Raw genomic sequence first — 21,850 nt, forward strand, 5'->3', positions numbered from 1 at the left:
ACACTTGAACCGTTGTCTGGATTTACAGTTCCCTCCTCAGACATAGGTTCTGATATAAGTTTAACCTCAGTTTCTTTTGGCGGTTCCATCGCCGACAGTCTCTTAGTGCAGGTTAGTAAAATTTTTAACAGTTTTCCACTTAACTTAGTTCCTTCTGCACGACGTTGCCGTAGCCGGCGCGGCGTACCAGGATTCCTGATGCGACGTGGCACGTTGAACTGCAGACGGCACTCCGACGGCTGTGGTGTGTTTACGTGGCCCGTAACTGCAGGCGCGGCCCCCGGCTGCTACGGCGGACGACTGCGGTACGGCGAAACTGGCTTCTCGCGATGCCGGCAGCACCGCTAGACTCAGTGCCAGCTCCGTCAATCTAGATGCGTTGTTGAATCAACTGCGTTGTCCACCTGCCTATGTAACACTTTCACTGTTCTATACTCAGTTGCGTGTCGCATTTCACTCGCGAATCCGAATAGTTAAAAATCACTTTCACTTAGTTGATTTCCCGGCCGATGCACCATATGTGGGGCGGCGAGTGAGTACTGCATATTGCTTGTGAGATAAAGTTTGTTATTTAAATGTGGGAAAAACACTGCATTTCCCGGCTTTTAGAATGTTGTATAATTCTGTCTTTCGCCGTTCTCAACACTGGCTCTCTCTTTACTTTTTAGCACCCAGAAAGTGATTTAACGAAACGTGGAGCCTGTAATGAGAGTTCCTAGTGCCCACTTAACCTGAGAATATTATTATAGCTGCAGCTTATAGCTCTGAAGAAGTAGGAGATTGTTCGGGATTTCTAATCAAAAACAATTTTCCAAAATAGTTGAGTATATTCTGAAATTCACTGATAACATCACAATTATCCCAACAGCCTAACAAACAGAGCAGTTCAGAGTCTAATTCGCTGATGCAACTATAAATGTCCGAATTGAGTGTCAAAAGAATGCTCGCCAAAATTTGATGAGAAAATCTCATCAAACGCCACGCTAAAATGATTGGTAGAATGTCTGTCCCGCGACGGCACGTGAAAATACAACAACACGCAAACTGAAGCTAGATAATGAAAATCATTCCAAAATAATCCTTCATTTGAAATGTTTTCACAGTTACGCGTATACATCGTAACTCAATACGGCACCCGAGGCAGTTTGTAGCAGCGCTACCGTAGCGAAGCGACTCCCGACACAGCTGACGTGCTATTCAGCGTCTGGAGAGAACTGGGGCCTTCCTTACTCGCGCAGTGCTCTTATATATATAGCCTCGGTGCGGACGGCTAAGAGAACGCCGGCTCTAACTTGGCTCTCACGACTGGCCGCTGGGCTAGTAACGCACCACTTCAAGTTACATAATAATTTATAGCTTCTTTTGCTGATGGCTTATGAAGCTGTTAATTTAATCGTGCATTTAGCACGCAGGTAAGTATTTATAATAAAATTATGACGTGGCTAAGTTAAATATCTTGGGCGAGAGAAATAATTAAGTTACGCTGCACGCAGCCGATGAGCTCTGAACTGGTCCTTTTGAGATCCGCTATCGCTATAATTTTATAGGTATTCAAAAGAAACTTTTCACATCTTCATAGTCATAGCGGACCTCCAACCTATTTAAATCTAAACATCCTAGTCTTATTCATTAGCCTACTTAATCTATCTTGCTTCCTTCAGTTTTGAGATGAAAACCAGAAAATCATGAATTTCCACTAAAGTCTTAACCTGTGAAATCCAAAGTACTGTTTTTATTAAATCATTATGAAAGATGAGTCTAAATATAAATTTTGAAGTCTCTAGCTCCTTTCTGTTGCGCCAATTATTTTTTTAGAAAAACGTCCAAATTACAAAAATGGCTGAAGTTATCGCACTGATATTTAATACACATTAATTTAGTATTATTCCTTACATGCTGGAAAAGTTTCAGATCATTTGCTTGAATTTTAAGGTATTGCGCAACATTTATGACGTCAGAGCTAGTTACAGCAGACTGGCTGGCACACAATGGAAACTGATGTGAATTTACTACAGCGTGAGTAGGCTGCTTCCCTACAATTGGTCAGGTTCGCGTTATGAACGGCAGCACACAAATGAAAATTACAATAGTTACAGTAATAGGAATGACCGACCAAGGAGAAATAGCGACGGCCGGCCGCAAGAAAATGTTGCATGCAGCGGTCCGGAAACTAACTGGCGACAGAATAACCACTCAGTACACTTCGTAGAGGTAACGGACGAAGCAACGCCGTTGTCTCCCCCGGTAAACAACAATCGGTCGCAATGAGCCCCCACCGGCCGACCGATTTGACAACAGGGGGCACAAACAAGCACACATTGCATCTTAAACAATTATTTTTAAGATATGATCAGGATGCTACCGTAGAAGATGATCTATGTGAAGAAGAGATGAAAGCACCGGACAAGGTAAGTGACCTCGTGCAGGCTGTAATAACAGCAAAGACAGGAACTATAATTACCAACGTTATTTTAGATACAGGCGCATCTACGAATATTATTTCTAACAGTTTATTTAAAGAAGTTTCGAAAGCATTAAAAGTACCAGTGATGCCAACGGAAAACTGTAAAATCTTGACAGCTGTAGGTAACAAGTCAAAAAGTATTAAGTGGCAGACGCAAATACCTGTTACCATTGGCGATGTCACGATAAACTGTACATTCTTAATCGTTGACAAGTTAATCGTCAATTGTATTTTAGGTATGGAAGTTCTCCGGCAGTATAAAGTAAACATCGACATAGGCAGTGGACTTTGCTATTTCCTAGTGGGCAATCGTAGTGTGAAGGTCAATCTTGTAAAGTCAACAATAGAGCGTAATGGCTGATTACAGAAAAAAGCTGAAGTAAAATTAGTTTACCCACAAGTTTTATTGATAGATATTCCTTTCCCCGAACAATTAGACAAGGAAATAATTAACGAACAGGCCGCCCACGAGAAGGTAGGAAAATCCACTTGTCTTTCAGAAACTCAACAAAATGAACTAGCAGATCTTATTTATGAATACCGAGACATTTTTAGAAAACAGCCGACAATAATAAAAAATTATGAATACAAAATGGAAGTCTACCCACATAAAACGTACTGCCATAAATCATATGCGATACCATGGGCAAAGAAGGAAGCGATTCGCAAAGAAATAGATAGAATGGTTCTGTGGAAGGTGATAGAACCTTCGCATTCACCATACTGCAGTCCCATCCTAGCTGTCAGCAAACCTGACGGGCCAGTCAGATTAGTACTTGACGTGCGGGAAATTAATATCATCGTACCAATACGCACTAGGCCGGAAAACTTTAAATTTCATGGAGTGAAGTATTTAACATCCGTTGACATGAAAGCTTCGTATTGGCAAATAGCCCTACATAGTGATAGCAGAAAATATACTGCGTTCATTCATGCTGGCAGAAGCTATCAGTTCCAAGTATTGCCATTTGGACTCAACGTGAGTTGACAAGAGTATTGGGTCCAGAACTGATTAGCAAAGTGACGTTGTATGTAGACGATCTCTTGATAGTCACGGAGACCTGGCAAGAGCATGTAGAATTGGTACACAAAGTGTTCCAAAAGTTCCGAGAATATGACGTCACAGCAAATTTTAAGAAGTCCGAATTCGGAAGAGATCGAATAAAATTTTTAGGCCACATTATTTCACCAGGCGGAATTTTACCAGATCCAAAAAAGCTTGATGCCATAAAATATTTCCCCTCACCACAAACACGTAAACAATTGAAAGCTTTTCTGGGGGTCACGTCATTTTTTCGAAAATTCGTGCCCAAACAGTTACTGAATAGTGATTCCCTACTCAACCTTTTAAGGAAAAACCACACATGGTTGTGGACAGAAAAACGTGAGGAAGATTTCGTAAAAATCAAACAGGCACTCATAAACGCACCCATTTTGAAGCATCCTAACATGAACTACAACTTTTGTTTGAGTACGGACGCATCATGTCAGGGATTAGGCTCTTGTCTGTTCCAATTAGTAAATGATAATGGAGAACAGAAAATAAACATAATTAGTTTTGCCAGTAGAACGTTAACGGAATGTGAAAGAACCTATTCGGCAACTGAACTTGAAGCGTTAGCAGTAGTGTGGGCTTTCCGCAAGTTCCAATACTAACTCTGGGGAAGGCATACACGAGTGTTTTGTGACCATCAAGCATTATCGTTTTTACTCACATGTAAATTGTTGCACAAACGGATTGCACGTTGGTGTTTATTCCTCCAGGAATTTGATTTCGAGATAGTTTATATCAAGGGTGAACAGAAGGTAATTGCCGACGCATTATCGCGCTTGCCACAAGGCTTGAGCGAGTTCAATGAATTGATCGAACAGACTTCCGATTTTTCTGATGCATGATGGCACATTTCAACCATATTACAGAAAGATGTGTAAAGACATGAGCAAACTACAAAAGGAAGACAATAGTTGGAGACAAGTTATGCAAAAACTGCAGGCAGATAACAATGATACACTGAAACAATATTACACACTGCCAAACGATGTTCTTTTCTACAGGCGCAATCCACAATCCAACACCTGCTGTGTATGCATCCCAGAAGAATACATAGACAATTTGATAAGACACACACATAGAGCATGGGGACACTATGAGGTATCAAAATGTACAGCGAAAATATCAATGTATTGTTACTTCCCGAATCTCAGACGCAGGATTGAACACATAATAAAAAAGTGTACAATATGTCAGAAGGTTAAACATATTAATAGATCTTGTTTGGACGTATTACACCCTATCATTCCAACTAGACCAAGAGAACTAGTTTCCGTGGAAGCAGCAGGACCATATCCACGAGCTAGGGGAGGAGTTAGATATGTGATCGCATTTTATGATGTCTTCACAAAGTATTTAAAAATGTATGCTATAAAAGCAGTACTGTCGGGATCAATAATCGAACGCATGATAGAAGACTACATACCACTAGTGGGAAAACCGAAAATTATATTAACTGATAATGCAACAAACTTCACTAGTAATAAATGGAAAACATTTCTCGAATCTCAAAACATAAAACATATTTTGGTATCCAAATTTCACCCAGAATGGAGCCCGATTGAGAGAAATTTTAAAGAATTTAATCGCTTTATAAGAACTCATATACCAAATAAACAGACAAAGTGGGTGGAATACATAGCCCCATTTCAGCATATTGTAAATAATTTAATTCATACTTCAACAGACTTTACACCTACAGAATTAATGTTTCAAGGCACAGAACTTGACGAATGGGCTAAACCTTCACCTAAATTAGCCACAAAGGAAATAACACTAGACGAAAAGGTACGTCAAGCATTACTACAGATGGAAGAACAAGTAGAAATAAGGAGAAAACAGTTCAACAAAAAGATAAGAAAGGTTACAGAATTTAACATTGGGCAGGAAGTACTATTACGTACCCACCCAAAATCCTCTAAAATTAAGGCATTAAACAAAAAGTGGCAGTTGTATGATGGCCCTTTCATTACAATAGACAAACCTCACCCAGGATGTTATCTGTTAGGTAACACACGAACGGGCAAGGTGAAAGGATGATACCCCCACAAGGATATCAAGGAATTTTTTCATTAAAGGTTATATATTATTTTAGCAAAATTGAAATTATACAACCTTGGATCACATAGTAAAATTGCTGTCATTAACCTAAGAAACTTGCGAACACGAAAAAAAAAAAAAACTCTAAGTCAGGTGTTCGTAGTTTAAGAAGTACATTGAAAAAGACAGTCAGTTAGTGAAAAACATGCATTAAACTAGAAAACATAACTGAAATTTCAATTAACATCGAAACTAGTAACCAACTGGGGGCATATGCCAGCTTAAAAACGCATATTTAACCGCACCTAATGAAACAGGTGTTACTGTGAGTCTTAACACTATAGAATAAACCATACGGTACTTTTGTAGTCTAGCTCAGTTACGTAAGAAAGAAGAACAATGACAAATTAGCGGGAAGGTCAGGGTTTGTTCGCTTGAGACGAGCAACAAACCACGCGTCGAAGTTGCAATCTAACGCTCAGCTGATGAGCACGCGACAGCTGCATGTCAAGACGAGGTCACTGGCCGTGCTGTAGGCAGCGAGCTGGAGACAAACCTTCCCCCTTCCTTGTCCGATCAGCAGAGTGTATACAAAGCGCGAAGGCGCATGAGCGGTCGAGTCCAGACGACACGTGACTCATATTACACGATGGCGGCTACCACGATTAATGTTCACCAACAATGCAGAGTTTTCTCCGCGCCTGCAGTCCAGTCATGGTACACAAGCGCGCATGCGCGGAACGTTTAAAAGTTTTGAGACCAAGCTTACTATGAGACACAGTGACGAGAGCCATTCAAAAACAAGAAAGAAAAGGGTACACAAGTCTTGTAAATAGTAGCTTAGAAAATTTAATTATAAGCTGGTATTACGTAATAAAAGTGAACATACAAGTACATACTGGTCATGGACGGTATTGTAGTATTACACTCCTGGAAATTGAAATAAGAACACCGTGAATTCATTGTCCCAGGAAGGGGAAACTTTATTGACACATTCCTGGGGTCAGTTACATCACATGATCACACTGACAGAACCACAGGCACATAGACACAGGCAACAGAGCATGCACAATGTCGGCACTAGTACAGTGTATATCCACCTTTCGCAGCAATGCAGGCTGCTATTCTCCCATGGAGACGATCGTAGAGATGCTGGATGTAGTCCTGTGGAACGGCTTGCCATGCCATTTCCACCTGGCGCCTCAGTTGGACCAGCGTTCGTGCTGGACGTGCAGACCGCGTGAGACGACGCTTCATCCAGTCCCAAACATGCTCAATGGGGGACAGATCCGGAGATCTTGCTGGCCAGGGTAGTTGACTTACACCTTCTAGAGCACGTTGGGTGGCACGGGATACATGCGGACGTGCATTGTCGTGTTGGAACAGCAAGTTCCCTTGCCGGTCTAGGAATGGTAGAACGATGGGTTCGATGACGGTTTGGATGTACCGCGCACTATTCAGTGTCCCCTCGACGATCACCAGTGGTGTACGGCCAGTGTAGGAGATCGCTCCCCACACCATGATGCCGGGTGTTGGCCCTGTGTGCCTCGGTCGTATGCAATCCTGATTGTGGAGCTCACCTGCACGACGCCAAACACGCATACGACCATCATTGGCACCAAGGCAGAAGCGACTCTCATCGCTGAAGACGACACGTCTCCATTCGTCCCTCCATTCACGCCTGTCGCGAGACCACTGGAGGCGGGCTGCACGATATTGGGGCGTGAGCGGAAGACGGCCTAACGGTGTGCGGGACCGTAGCCCAGCTTCATGGAGACGGTTGCGAATGGTCCTCGCCGATACCCCAGGAGCAACAGTGTCCCTAATTTGCTGGGAAGTGGCGGTGCGGTCCCCTACGGCACTGCGTAGGATCCTACGGTCTTGGCGTGCATCCGTGCGTCGCTGCGGTCCGGTCCCAGGTCGACGGGCACGTGCACCTTCCGCCGACCACTGGCGACAACATCGATGTACTGTGGAGACCTCACGCCCCACGTGTTGAGCAATTCGGCGGTACGTCCACCCGGCCTCCCGCATGCCCACTATACGCCCTCGCTCAAAGTCCGTCAACTGCACATACGGTTCACGTCCACGCTGTCGCGGCATGCTACCAGTGTTAAAGACTGCGATGGAGCTCCGTATGCCACGGCAAACTGGCTGACACTGACGGCGGCGGTGCACAAATGCTGCGCAGCTAGCGCCATTCGACGGCCAACACCGCGGTTCCTGGTGTGTCCGCTGTGCCGTGCGTGTGATCATTGCTTGTACAGCCCTCTCGCAGTGTCCGGAGCAAGTATGGTGGGCCTGACACACCGGTGTCAATGTGTTCTTTTTTCCATTTCCAGGAGTGTATATTATATTGAGTAAAATCTTAGCTTGTACGGAAGGACAAAGAAAATAGCACAATAAAAAAAAATAATGCAGATATATAACCGGAAGAAAGGCTATGCACACGAGAACAACACACAATTACAAAAATGGAAATGCTAGCAGCAAAGAGGAAAGCAAAGAGATAACGCATACATTTGCATTACACAGTAGCGAGCGATTTGCAGAATGAATAACAAAACAAACGCGTGAATTTTTGTGACTAAGGAAGCGAATGACACAAGCTTTAAAATAGGAAAATAATAAACAGATCTAGGCAGCATGAGTAATGAACTGAATCGCCCTCAAAACAAATACCTAGGCTTTATAGGGAGAGAAACACATTAACGTTAGGAAACACCTAAAGCACTCTGCAAACAACCTTGTAGAATATATAAGCTATACACAAGGGTACATGTACGAAAGCTAAAGTGTAAAGGAGGAAAATATGGAATGATTGCGCATTAATGGACCGTAAGGCAGTTATGTATGTAAGAAGAAATATTTAGTTGTAAGTATTATTAGTATAAGGGACGATGCTCAGCATACCCTGAATTATTTTGGAATGTTGAGGGACTGGTGCAGGGTACCGAAAAAGGGCCCCACCAGCAAAGTGTATATTATAGTGGTAGATATTTTTGTGTGTATAAACGTATGTATGAATGTGTGAAAGACGAAAGAAGTTCTGTACATGTACGGAACCTAAGCAACATAGAAGTGTATAAGGAAAATTAAACTCTAAGACAACCTCATATAAACAGGTATACCTAACGTCAAGAAACAACTTCATAAAAACCGTAAGACTCTGCGAGTTTACGAGAAGACTCTGCGAGTTTACGAGAAAATACGAAAAACCTGCTACACAGTGCAACATTACCGATGCTACACTGATGTATGCAGAAGGAAGGTATGAATTACTTTACCCACTTGAAACATGAAAGGATAAATCATGTTAAAATTATATCTTTCATACATATCACGATTTACAGGAATCGTCTATAAAATAAACTATGAAAAAAAAAGTCATACAGAATTTCATGCTGCACTGAAGCTATGAAAGTCTGATTATTCGTGTACATATATTTTCATGACAACCGATGCATTAAAAAGTCTGTATTTTTTTCTCATAATAACACAAGACGCCTATAAGCGCACTTTAATTGAAGATGATACACGCATACAAGGGCGTGCCGCTATTATGAAACACTGTACATAGTAATAGTAGTTACACCCTGAACTTCAAGGTTTTATGTTTATATATCCACATTGATGTAGGAAGTTTTATTAGGGTTAATGATTTACAAGCACACCAGAATGTGCTTACGCACAAAATACTGTACATATTTAGGTTATGCTGCATATAAATGATTATTTCGTGCACTTTCAGATTTTATACGTAAAAACCGTAGCATACACGTAGTCGTTGCCATTAGCATAAGTATAAGGTAGAAAATTCCCTTCCCAAGCTTCAGTGGAGCGGCTACAGGTGTATTCTCGGCATGCTGATGCATGTCGTTGCGTATGAAGGTAACGAAGGTAAACCTTAACTTAAACACGAGTTCTAAAAATGAAAACAAAGGACTTGTTCCTTCTAACTGATTAATGGAAAATAGTGTGTCGGCATAATCCAAGACGAAGGAGCCACTACGAGTGGTCAAAAAATTTTCAATTTTCGTCGATAGTTTTTTCCTGTAATTAATGTAACCAATGTATTGTATGTGTTATATGTTATTCCATTGTATGTGATGTATTTTGTATTTCATGCCAAGTCCCGTGACTTACAAATTTGTGAATACTTATGTACAATGACCAGAAGTATTGAGGGGAATGAATCTCGGTACAATAGGTAAAAGGGGATAATGCGAAGAAAAAAGTGAAGTGCAAAAGGAAGTTTCGATCGCAATATTCGTGGTTAAAGTGGTGTGTGTAGAAATTAAAATTGTGCAAAGTAGTGCTACGTTGCAAGTGTCAGCGAGCCTAAACAAGTGACATCGAAAATTGAAGCTTGTGTCGTCAAACGACACATGGCGTCACAATAGGAAAGGACAATGCCAAACAAGTTTGACATGGTACGCTTCTTACCAGGAGCTGCATCGACAGGATCGTCCTCCGCCTCGCACATAGTGTGGTGTGTTCTTTGGGGCACATATTCCAATGTACCTCGTCGTATCCAGTCTAAGTACTGGAAGGAACTACAAAAAGCACACGCATACTGAGATTCGGAAGCCTAGACGGTACCCGCACGTCGGTGTATATTCACTGCACTGGCACGCGCATTCAACCAACGTCGCCAGCTAACGGACGACCAAACAATCGGGCGCGCGTATCACCCGCCCATATTCAACACTGCAGCTAGCGAACAAAGCTCGTCGCCACAAAATAAATACAGGAAGCAATACAAGGACTTAAATTTTCACCTCTGATGAGGAAGGAAACATTTGTAAATAACGTTGCATTCATTGTATATTTTGTTGTACAAACTTCACTATATGATGTCGTTTTCTCAGCATTAACCAAAACTTTGTATATTAGGATTAATTTTTGTAAATATTAGCATAAGTATACCAAAAAACTGACTCACACTCAGTAATAACATAGAATTCACAGTGCCATGAAAATAAGACAGTAAAAATGAAGTTTGTAAATAAAAGAACCGCAAACCTATCAATTGCAAGGGTGACTACTGTATCCTGTCAACCAAATAAAATTTTCTAGTGACAGTATACAGTAGGGGGGCAGTTGTAATGACACATTCCGACGCAGAGACATACAATATCTTAAAGGCTGCGCCAAAGATTAAATTGAGAGGTATGTAGATTATAATCTTTGTAATGTTCACATTGGATTCTCTTTTGTTTCATACTCCAAGAAGGAGCTAAGAGACACTTTCGATTGTTGCCTTGTGGAGGATGGACGTAATTTTTGGTGTGTGCGGAAAGGCAGCCATCTTGTTAGTAATTATGGTTTGTGCGACGAGCCGAGCAAGTCTTATTGTCTTGTGAATAAAAATAGTGAGAAGTATCGAAGTGTCACGAAAATTATTTAAAGCGACGTAGTATTGTATTCCTCGGTTTCCACCGTCTTCGTGAAGTGAACCGATGCCGACTCAGGAAGATACACACGGTCAATAAAGAGAAGAACATCGATGGCGACTAATGAATTAATACTGTGGCAGAAGGACGAATTTTACGTCTAAGGTGAGAACTCTGAATAAATGAACAATGATGTAGAATTCAAAAATGTAATTAAACGGAATGGTAAATTATACACTCCTGGAAATTGAAATAAGAACACCGTGAATTCATTGTCCCAGGAAGGGGAAACTTTATTGACACATTCCTGGGGTCAGATACATCACATGATCACACTGACAGAACCACAGGCACATAGACACAGGCAACAGAGCATGTACAATGTCGGCACATGTACAGTGTATATCCACCTTTCGCAGCAATGCAGGCTGCTATTCTCCCATGGAGACGATCGTAGAGATGCTGGATGTAGTCCTGTGGAACGGCTTGCCATGCCATTTCCACCTGGCGCCTCAGTTGGACCAGCGTTCGTGCTGGACGTGCAGACCGCGTGAGACGACGCTTCATCCAGTCCCAAACATGCTCAATGGGGGACAGATCCGGAGATCTTGCTGGCCAGGGTAGTTGACTTACACCTTCTAGAGCACGTTGGGTGGCACGGGATACATGCGGACGTGCATTGTCCTGTTGGAACAGCAAGTTCCCTTGCCGGTCTAGGAATGGTAGAACGATGGGTTCGATGACGGTTTGGATGTACCGTGCACTATTCAGTGTCCCCTCGACGATCACCAGTGGTGTACGGCCAGTGTAGGAGATCGCTCCCCACACCATGATGCCGGGTGTTGGCCCTGTGTGCTTCGGTCGTATGCAGTCCTGATTGTGGCGCTCACCTGCACGGCGCCAAACACGCATACGACCATCATTGGCACCAAGGCAGAAGCGACTCTCATCGCTGAAGACGACACGTCTCCATTCGTCCCTCCATTCACGCCTGTCGCGACACCACTGGAGGCGGGCTGCACGATGTTGGGGCGTGAGCGGAAGACGGCCTAACGGTGTGCGGGACCGTAGCCCAGCTTCATGGAGACGGTTGCGAATGGTCCTCGCCGATACCCCAGGAGCAACAGTGTCCCTAATTTGCTGGGAAGTGGCGGTGCGGTCCCCTACGGCACTGCGTAGGATCCTACGGTCTTGGCGTGCATCCGTGCGTCGCTGCGGTCCGGTCCCAGGTCGACGGGCACGTGCACCTTCCGCCGACCACTGGCGACAACATCGATGTACTGTGGAGACCTCACGCCCCACGTGTTGAGCAATTCGGCGGTACGTCCACCCGGCCTCCCGCATGCCCACTATACGCCCTCGCTCAAAGTCCGTCAACTGCACATACTGTTCACGTCTACGCTGTCGCGGCATGCTACCAGTGTTAAAGACTGCGATGGAGCTCCGTATGCCACGGCAAACTGGCTGACACTGACGGCGGCGGTGCACAAATGCTGCGCAGCTAGCGCCATTCGACGGCCAACACCGCGGTTCCTGGTGTGTCCGCTGTGCCGTGCGTGTGATCATTGCTTGTACAGCCCTCTCGCGGTGTCCGGAGCAAGTATGGTGGGTCTGACACACCGGTGTCAATGTGTTCTTTTTTCCATTTCCAGGAGTGTATTACAGGCATATTTCACGCAGCACTGAATTTGTCCGCATTCAAGCCGGTCAATACAGTCCGTAAAAAAGGCCTTCCCAGTTACAGTTCCATGTCCGTAATTTTTCCTCTTAAAAAAAACCAATAAATTTAATTTTTTAAATTTATTTCGCCACACAGGGATCGAGACGTGGCTGCACGATCCTTTGCAGCCTTGCGGATAAGATGCCTGTCATCTAGACTGCTAGTGAGACGAGGCCGTTGGGATCCAGCACGGCGTTCCGTATTACCCCTCCTGAACCCACCGATCCATATTCTGCCAACAGTGATTGGATCTCGACCAACGCGAGCAACAATGTCGCGGTACGATAAACCGCAATAGCGATAGGCTACAATCCGATCTTTATCAAAGTCGGGAACATGATGGTACGCATTTCTCCTCCTTACACGAGGCATGACAACAACGATTCACCAGGCAACGCCGGTCAACTGCTGTTTGTGTATGAGAAATCTGTTGGAAACTTTCCTCATGTCAGCACGTTGTAGGTGTCGCCGCCGGCACCAATCTTGTGTGAATGCTCTGAAAAGCTAATCATTTGCATATCACAGCATCTTCTTCCTGTCGGTTAAATTTCGCGTCTGTAGCACGTCATGTTCGTGGTGTAGCAATTTTAATGGCCAGTAGTGTATATTAACTGGATTAAAAAACAACTTTGCACATCAACAAGAAGTGCCACATTGACAGTTCGACTATAGCACACTATATTGTGTAATAACGGTCGTCATCACTGCCACATGCAGGTTAAAAGGAAATGACACAGTGCCGCTGTGGCCTTCTTACCTTGCCTGACGTGGAGATGCCCTTCCAGAGACTCAGGTAGCAGATGAAGTACACAGCGAGCAGGCAGAGCGCGATGTCCCACTTGATCTGTCCCAGGTCGTGCAGCCCTCCGCTCTCGTGTAGTTCCAGAATGGCGCGGCTGCAACAAAATTGAAGATGGTTTATTAACGCTGTTTATAGCTATCGCCACAAATGCAAAGTTCCATGATGCAACAGGCTGTCAACTAACTATAAACTATCAATGATGCATTTCGCGCAAGGAACTTCTGAATGTAGCGTTTGGTCACACTGATGCTTCATAATAAATTATTGGCGTTGATTGCAAACTGTATGAACATATTCTCAGTAAGACCAGGCAATAAATGTAACCACTAACCAGATACAAAACATGAAGATGTTTTGACAGCTGCTAGTTTGTGCCATACCCTGACCCGAACCTATGATACCTGCTTATCAACAACAGACTGTTCAAAGATTTTCACAGCATTTTTTCATAAATAAAATATTATACAATTAAATTCCAATAATAGCAAACATTCTCATTTTATAAATAATAATAAGTACATTGTTAATATATGCATATATCAGTATCGAAAATGAGAGAGTACGTCTTCTACCTGTCACTCGTTATAAAATGGTAGAGTGGGATAACGCTAATTTTATTGATCGACATGCAGTCTACTAGCATACTCGATACCACAGTCGTGATTGATACATATGTTCATATGATTCTTTTGTATGAACTTTAATCTGACTTCTATTTCTCGTTTATGCAACTTTCAACGTATTGTAAGTATCGAGTTTTATTTTGCTAATTAGGAGCTCAAAGAACATTCTTGTTTTTAATATGTCAATAGTTCTGGAATTGAATCTTAACATTTCATCAAACCAAAGAATTTATTTGCGATAGCACATACATCGTACACAAACACCAAATATTCATCATCTGGTTTTGTAGCTCTTGTATCCTTCGTGTTTTCAGTTAAATTGTTGGATGTAAGATCCGCCAGCTATGCAAAACACCGTTTTTTCAGAGTTTCCAAACATGTTTCAGCACCTCTGTGCCATCATCAGTGGGTCTCTGTTTTATTTAATCTGTAATGTGAACATTTTTAATAAATGGTTACAAAATTATGGAAACATTTAGTTCAAACAACTAATTGTTTCTGTTAGTCAATACCTTTACATTCGATTTGCATAGATAAAATGTAAACAAATTCAAATCTGGCGCCAAACTCAAGGGTGAACAAATGAACACTGGTTGGGCTGAGACACACAACAACCACGACTACAGTGTGCTTTGGTCAAGTGTAACGTGCTTTTTACGACCAAATTTCTGAAAATATGTGTTATATTTACGTGTGCTTCACGACACCTCATCAGGACGCTGAGTAAAAAAGGGCTTTCCACACAAAAAGTAAGTAAAAACGAATATATGCGCGAAATATCGCGACAAACTAAATTACGTTTAAAGAATAAAATGAAAGGTTAACTCCCAACAAAATTTCTCATGAACATTGTTTGCTTGCAGATGACAAGCAACCAGTACGAAATAAAACGCAAGTGGTCCTGCAAAACCATGAAAACCGAATTTAAAGGTATTAACTATCAGAAATAAAGAATTGTTTGTAATTTTGAAATCATTTAGTAAAAATGTTCACATTAAAGATTAAATAAAACAAAACCCACTGATGATGGCGCAGAGGTGCTGAAACATGTTTGGAAACTTTGAAAAAACGGTGTTTTGCATAAGTGGCGGACCTTACACCTAACAAAACAAACACCACAATTATGATAGTAAAAAATTTACAAAGTAAGTAAGCTGTAATCAGAAGTACTAGTTGAAAGTATTGTTAAGGAACATAACATAATTTCTCATGAAACTGTAAAGTATTCCGGGCTGAGCTTATAAAAAAATCGTATAATGTGCTGTAATGTATTTATGTGTAATTTTTTGCAAAACTCTTTTAATTGTAAATAAGTCAATATAATATTTACAATGATGTAAAATACTGCTCGTGACTACTGCGAAGGTATTTGGGATGAAGTGGCTGAGACTGCGTGAGCAGTCTTTTTGCGGCCAGTTTGGAGCTCAGTCAGTGCCAATAAGTATAATGTCTTTTGAAGATTGATTTAAACTTTTTTTAGTTTTCCTAATGAAAAGTCGCTCCAATTCATGTTGAGACCTTTACTGTTTCCACCACCGGTTTCGGCCTTTATATTTGGCCATTTTCAAATGGTTCTGAAAAATTTTGGTGTAGAGAAACAACGTTCAAATGATAAAAATACAAGCCACATGGGTTTAAAATGTTATTTGTACAATTATATTGCGAGAAAAATGGATGTGTCAAGATCACTGGGCACATAACATTTTAAACTCATGTGGCTTCTACTTTTATCATGTGGAAGCTGTTTTCCTACAGCAGTATTTTTCAGAACCACTTGAAATTGCCTAATGGAGTCTCTCAACAGCAACTGTAAAGGTTTTTCATTAATTCAGCAAGCATGAGGAAACATAATTTGTTGTTTCATTTTGTCAATATATTGAAAGTTAAAAACGAACATCTCTAGTACGTTATTTAGTAGTTAAGAGTGTCAGCTTCATGCTTCGAAGTGCAAGTGTTGTTCCTAGTTACAACGGGATAGTTAAAGCATCTTGTTTGTCTTCTCTGGGTATGGGTTCTGTAGCCACGATTCCATTGGAGCATCTACATGTTGTTTGTGTGGTTCTATTGTCCGTAATTGTGCTTCATCACTTTCAGCATTAGTAATATGGCAAAATTATTATCAAGTTATGTTGTACGCTATGTGATTAAAATCATAAGGGCATCTATCAGTGGACATTAAAATCGATGTACGTCCATCTTTCATCTTTATGGCGGCTTCAGATCCGCCAGAGACATTTCCAGTGATGTGTCGGAATGTCTGTGGAGAAATGGTAGTCCATTTTTCTTCAGGAGTCAAAACCAGAGAAGAGAGTGATGTTGGACGCTGGAATCTGGAGCGAAATCGACAGTCTAACTCATCCAAAATGCGTTCCAGTGGGTTCAGATCGGGATTCTGGGCAGGCTAGTCCCTTTCAGGAAAGTTATTGTCCAAAACCCATTTCCTCACAGATGCAGCATTATGACTGGGTGTCTTGTATCGCCGATACCAACAATCAAAAATGGTTCAAATGGCTCTGAGCACTATGGGACTTAACTTCTGAGGTCACCAGTCCCCTAGAACTTAGAACTACTTAAACCTAACTAACCTAAGGACATCACACACATCCATGCCCGAGGCAGGATTCGAACCTGCGACCGTAGCGGTCGCGCGGTTCCAGACTGTAGCGCCTAGAACCACTCGGCCACTCCATCCGGCTTACCAACAATCATCGTCTTTGAACTACTGCTCTGCTGCACACAATACAGAATGGTGTAAAATGTGTTCATATCCTCCTGCATTTAGCGTTTTTTTAAGCGCAAACCCTAACAACGAGAAACACCCCCACACTGCAACTTTACCCCCTCCGTGCTTTACTGTCGGCACAACACACGATGGCAGGAAACATTCTCCAGGAATTCAGCAAACTCAGATCCTTCCATCAAATTGCCACAATTACTCTAAATGATTTGTTTCCAGTCACCCAATGTCCAGAGGCGTTGTTCTTTACATCACCTCCAGCGTTGCTGACTAGAGAAAAATGTGGCTTATGAGTAGCTGCCCGGTTACTATACTTTATTGTTTTTAACTCTTTACGCACAGTCATCATGCCAGCTGAACCTGTTGTAACTTTGGAACTCACGAGTCATTCCTTCCGCTGATTTCCCGCGACAATTCACTACCAACCTCCTCAATAGTCGACAGTCCCTGTCCATCAGTACATGAGGTGTGCCTGGTCTAGGTTTAGGTGTTTGTTCCTTCGCGTTGCCACTTCACAGTCACATTACCAACAGTCGACTTGGGGAGATGGTTGACATGTCCCTGATGGATTTGTTGCTCGGATGACACATGTCAGCAAGGATTTACAAGGCATCGCTCGTTCGAAACTCAGCTCGCCCTTTTCTCACAAAACACTGTGTGAATCCTGGATTATTTATTGATTTAGCGTATGATACACAACAATCACAATAACACATAAAATACAGTACCACAGACACATTAAAGTACAGTTTAGATCTTTATATCTAAGCCATTGATCCAATCCACCACTTCGGCAGTAACCAGGTTCGAATCCACTAAATTTCCAGGGAAGGCACGGAGGGGGCAGTCCACTGGTATATGCTTCATTGTTTGTGGAACGTCAGCACAGTCACAGTATGGGGTGTCCACCCAACCTCATTTATGAAGAATCGAAGCACTTCTTCCCACACCACATCTGGCAAGCTGAAACCATTGAGCCTTACTGTTGGATCTTCAACTTTGAAGATGCCCCGTGGAGTAGAAGATCTCCATTCATCCCGCCAGCTGTCTTTGGGTTCGAAATGGTTGCTTAACAATTCCATGGCCGTTTTAAATGCCAGTTTACGGAACTTCAACCTGGATGATTCTAGCTGTCTCACATCTTCGTGAACTGGGAGTGACGAGTTATTCAGTATTCTTGACCACAGATGACCAAGATGTTTTTGTCTTCTGATGTGAGCTGGTGGTATATTATACAACACAGGCAGCCATTGGACTGGAGTAGCAAGTACTGTTCCAGATATGATATGCATAGTGTGACGAAGTTGAGTATCCACAAGGTGAGTATGGCAGCTATTAAGCCATACTGCAAAGCAGTACTACCACAAGGTTCGGTCCTCTCTCCAGCAGTTTTCAATTTATACACTCAAGATCTGCCTAACACACTCTCCCACAAATTCATATATGCGGATGATATCAACCTCACTGTTCAATGCACAAATTATGCAGAAGTGGAGAATGTCCTCAACCAAGACCTTGTACTCCTGAATGAATACTTTAAGGAATGGCGTTTGAAACCGAACCATCACAAAAGTGAGGCATCTACTTTTCACCTGGGCAATAGGCTCTCAAATTACCAACCAAGAGTCAATTTTAGAGGGGAAGCATTATGGTTCAATGGATCGCTTACATATCTGGGTATGGCTTTGAATCCTGTAAGAAGGGCAACAGGACGATTCCATGTTCCTGGGTATCCGGAAGGTGTTTGACACGGTGTCTCTGCGGGCTGCTAACGAAGGTGTGAGTATATGGAATGGGTTTCCATATATCTCACTTACTGGAAGATTTCTTAAGTGACAGAAGCCAGTTCGATGTCCTGGCTGGCGAGTGATTATCTGAGACAAGGGTATGTTCAAGGATGTGCCAGAGAAGTGTGATAATACGGGTCTTATTTTCTACGTACGTAAATGATCTGACGGACAAGGAGAGGAGCAGTCTGCGGCTGTTTGTTGATGACGCTGTGGTGTAAGGGAAGGTGTCGTTCTCGAGTGACTGTAGGACAAAATATCTAATTTTTTTTTGTTTAACAAAGAAATTCGCCCAACAGCCGTGCGAATTGAGAAGTTACTTTATTTTTATTCTCGCTACCAGTTTCGGCAATTCAGTATTCCATCTTCAGGCCCCATATGCACCTCTCAAGCATTATCGATATTGGCATACTGGCGCCATCTGTTTCTGGAAGTCGTGAATTCTTACCTCAGGTGCTTCCTTAGAAAACTTCCTTTACGACTTTCAGAAACAGATGGCACATTGAATTGCCGGAACCAGAAGCAAAAATAAAATAAAATAACTTCTCAATTTGCACGGCTGTTTGACGAATTCCTTTGTTAAATATCTGACCAGCCGCTGCCCCACGTCCACAAAGGACCAATAGAGACTGAAATTTCTAATTGGTGTAATGAATGGCAGCTTGCTCTAAGTGTAGAAAAATGTAAGTTAATGCAGAAGAATATGGAAAACAGTCCCGTAATGTTCGAATGTAGCGTTAGCAGTGTGCTGCTTGACACAGTCACGTCGATTAAATATCTAGGCGTTTAACGCGGTGCAAAGCGATATGAAATGGAATGAGCACGTAAGGATGGTAGTAGGGAAGATGAATGGTCGACGTCGGTTTATAGGGGGAATTTTTGGAAGTGTGGTTAGTCTATAAAGGAGAGCACACATAGAACGCTGGTGTGACCCGTTCTTGAGTACCGCTCGAGTATTTAGGATCCCCACCTCGTTGGATTAAAGAAAGAAATCGGAGCAACTCAGAGGCTGGTTGGTAGATTTGCTACAGCTAGGTTCGATCATCAACAAGCAAGTATTACGAAGATGCTTCATGAAGGAGGGAAGACATACTTTTCGCAGAAGATTACTGAGAGAATTTTGAGAACCGGCGTTTGAAGATGACTGCAGAACGGTTCTACTGCTACCAATGGAAATTTCGAGAACCACGAAGATAACAGAAACTCGGGCTCGTAAAGAGGAATATTCTTATACCGGAGCCAACGTAGTCCCTGAGGGCCGGCAACCCATATTACACCACAGAGGACGAGGTTGTCTGTGTCCAAGGCGTACCAAAAGCACCATGGTAAACACTGACTATTTACATACAAGATAATGGTAACAGACGTTGCGAGCACTACTTCCTGCAGGGCGAGCTCGAGCCACGGCCTGCAGGAAGTATCACTACGCCAAAACCTGATTGGCTGGAGACAGATATTTAGGGTGTAGAACTAGCCCCAAAGTTCAGTTCACGCCGGATGCCGACCTCCTGTACTGCGAGCGTTGAAGATTACGTCTTCGGCTCTGAATTGGACTGTTACTAGTGTGTGTGTGAGTGTGTTACCACGAACTTTTGTGGAAAATTAGAAGTGCATTTTTGTTTGCCTCCATTAGGAGACTTTTACTGACATCGTTATTGTTACCTTTCGTTTGTTGTTCAATCATCAACCTTGTGAACTTATAACAATAAAAGTTGTGTTTTGCGAAAAATTGCGAATTGGCGGTCAGAACAAATATGGAAAGTTGTTTTTGTGTCTCTGTATTTGCGAGTGAAACAGGAAAGGAAAGGACTAGCAGAGGTACAAGGTACCCTCCGTCATGCACAAGACGGAGGCTTGTGGAGTATGTATGCTGATGTAGAGATCCAAAGACTAGTCCACGTACGAAGTCACTGTTCTCCTTATCGACCCATTCGGCTGTTACTGCTTCTCTTCTGATAACACAATACTCCTGGCCTCTTTTTATACTGGCGGGCCCATCTCTTATTACATTTAGTGGTCAGTTTCGCGTCACATGAGGGTGTTCATATACTTTTGATATGATGGTGTATCATCCATGGGTATTGTGTGAGAATGTGCTCATTCTGTAAAGTTGATGCATTAATTTGCTCTGAAAGCGGTGCTGATATTCAAGACAATAAAAGCGGGTTAAAAGCTGTGAGCTATCTGGGGAAGTTAACCTTGCATTACTGAGCAATTGTTTCACCAGGTATCCAGTCTAGCTTACCAAATTCCCAACCAGACTAACATTAATTATAATCTTTTAATAGTCATCTTACGACAACCGGTGAATATTTAAATAAAAAGAAATAAATCAGTTTATATTTGGACATTTATTTTAACATTGATCATTATTCTGTTAAAATTTCAGCATATTAAACTTGATTCATAACTAAACTGGATTGTGAAAATGTGAGATTGTAATCTTACGGAACACATCAAATATGGAGCCAAGATTGGGAGACTGCATACAACACTGCATCCATAAAATAACACACGAAGAACGTTGATACATATGCAAGAGGAAAATAACCAAATTTTCACCCAAAGAAGTTACGGTCGTAGCGCAATCCTGTCTGTCATGAAATTACCACACACTGGTATACTAAATTCATACTAACTCTCTGTGAAATCTTCCCGAAAAGAATAGCTGAGGGCTACTTTGATGATTACACCACGTGGTCAACTTGGTTTACACAAATAGTGTAACCCCACAATAATGTTGATAATTAAAATAAATTACATCGAAACGCAATTTACAAAAGAAAAACCTCGAACTGGTTACTATCGTCATAATATTAACCTGATGGGTCAAATAATTATATAAGCAGGTGGTACTGGTCTCACAAAGTACACCCCACGTGGGTTGAACATAAAGAAAAGTTGCTATATTGAAAAACATTGTCAAGACGAGACGTTATAATCTCACGCACATTCGCATTTAAGATTGATGATCTCAGTTAGAGTTACGAATCATCAACACGTGGTTCCACTTTACTCACAAAGTAGTGACAAAGCAACTACTGAAAGATACTCTGAACTTCACACTCGAATTACACTGCGTTGCATTTAAGATAACATAAGATATTTTAGATCTAAACCTGAAATAAAGGTGATTAAATTATCAGTTAGGCTGAACTTAAGAAATCCATTGTCCTACGGACTTAGCAGAGACGCGCTTACCCGGAGACTTTACCACTTCAGACGCTCGC

At 42.2% G+C, this 21,850-nt stretch overlaps 1 protein-coding gene across 3 annotated transcripts in view; it reads right to left on the reverse strand.

The window, feature by feature from the left end:
• Positions 1–21,850, reverse strand: part of LOC126090187 (sodium-dependent dopamine transporter) — a 497,172-nt gene that overhangs the window by 163,611 nt on the left and 311,711 nt on the right. For all 3 annotated transcript variants that reach the window (XM_049906970.1, XM_049906968.1, XM_049906969.1), the window contains exon 6: positions 13,429–13,567. In XM_049906970.1, the coding sequence (XP_049762927.1) occupies positions 13,429–13,567 (139 nt within the window). The remainder of the gene's footprint in view (positions 1–13,428; positions 13,568–21,850) is intronic.

Source organism: Schistocerca cancellata, chromosome 1 (assembly GCF_023864275.1).
Source record: "Schistocerca cancellata isolate TAMUIC-IGC-003103 chromosome 1, iqSchCanc2.1, whole genome shotgun sequence".
Taxonomy (NCBI): Eukaryota; Metazoa; Arthropoda; class Insecta; order Orthoptera; family Acrididae; genus Schistocerca; species Schistocerca cancellata.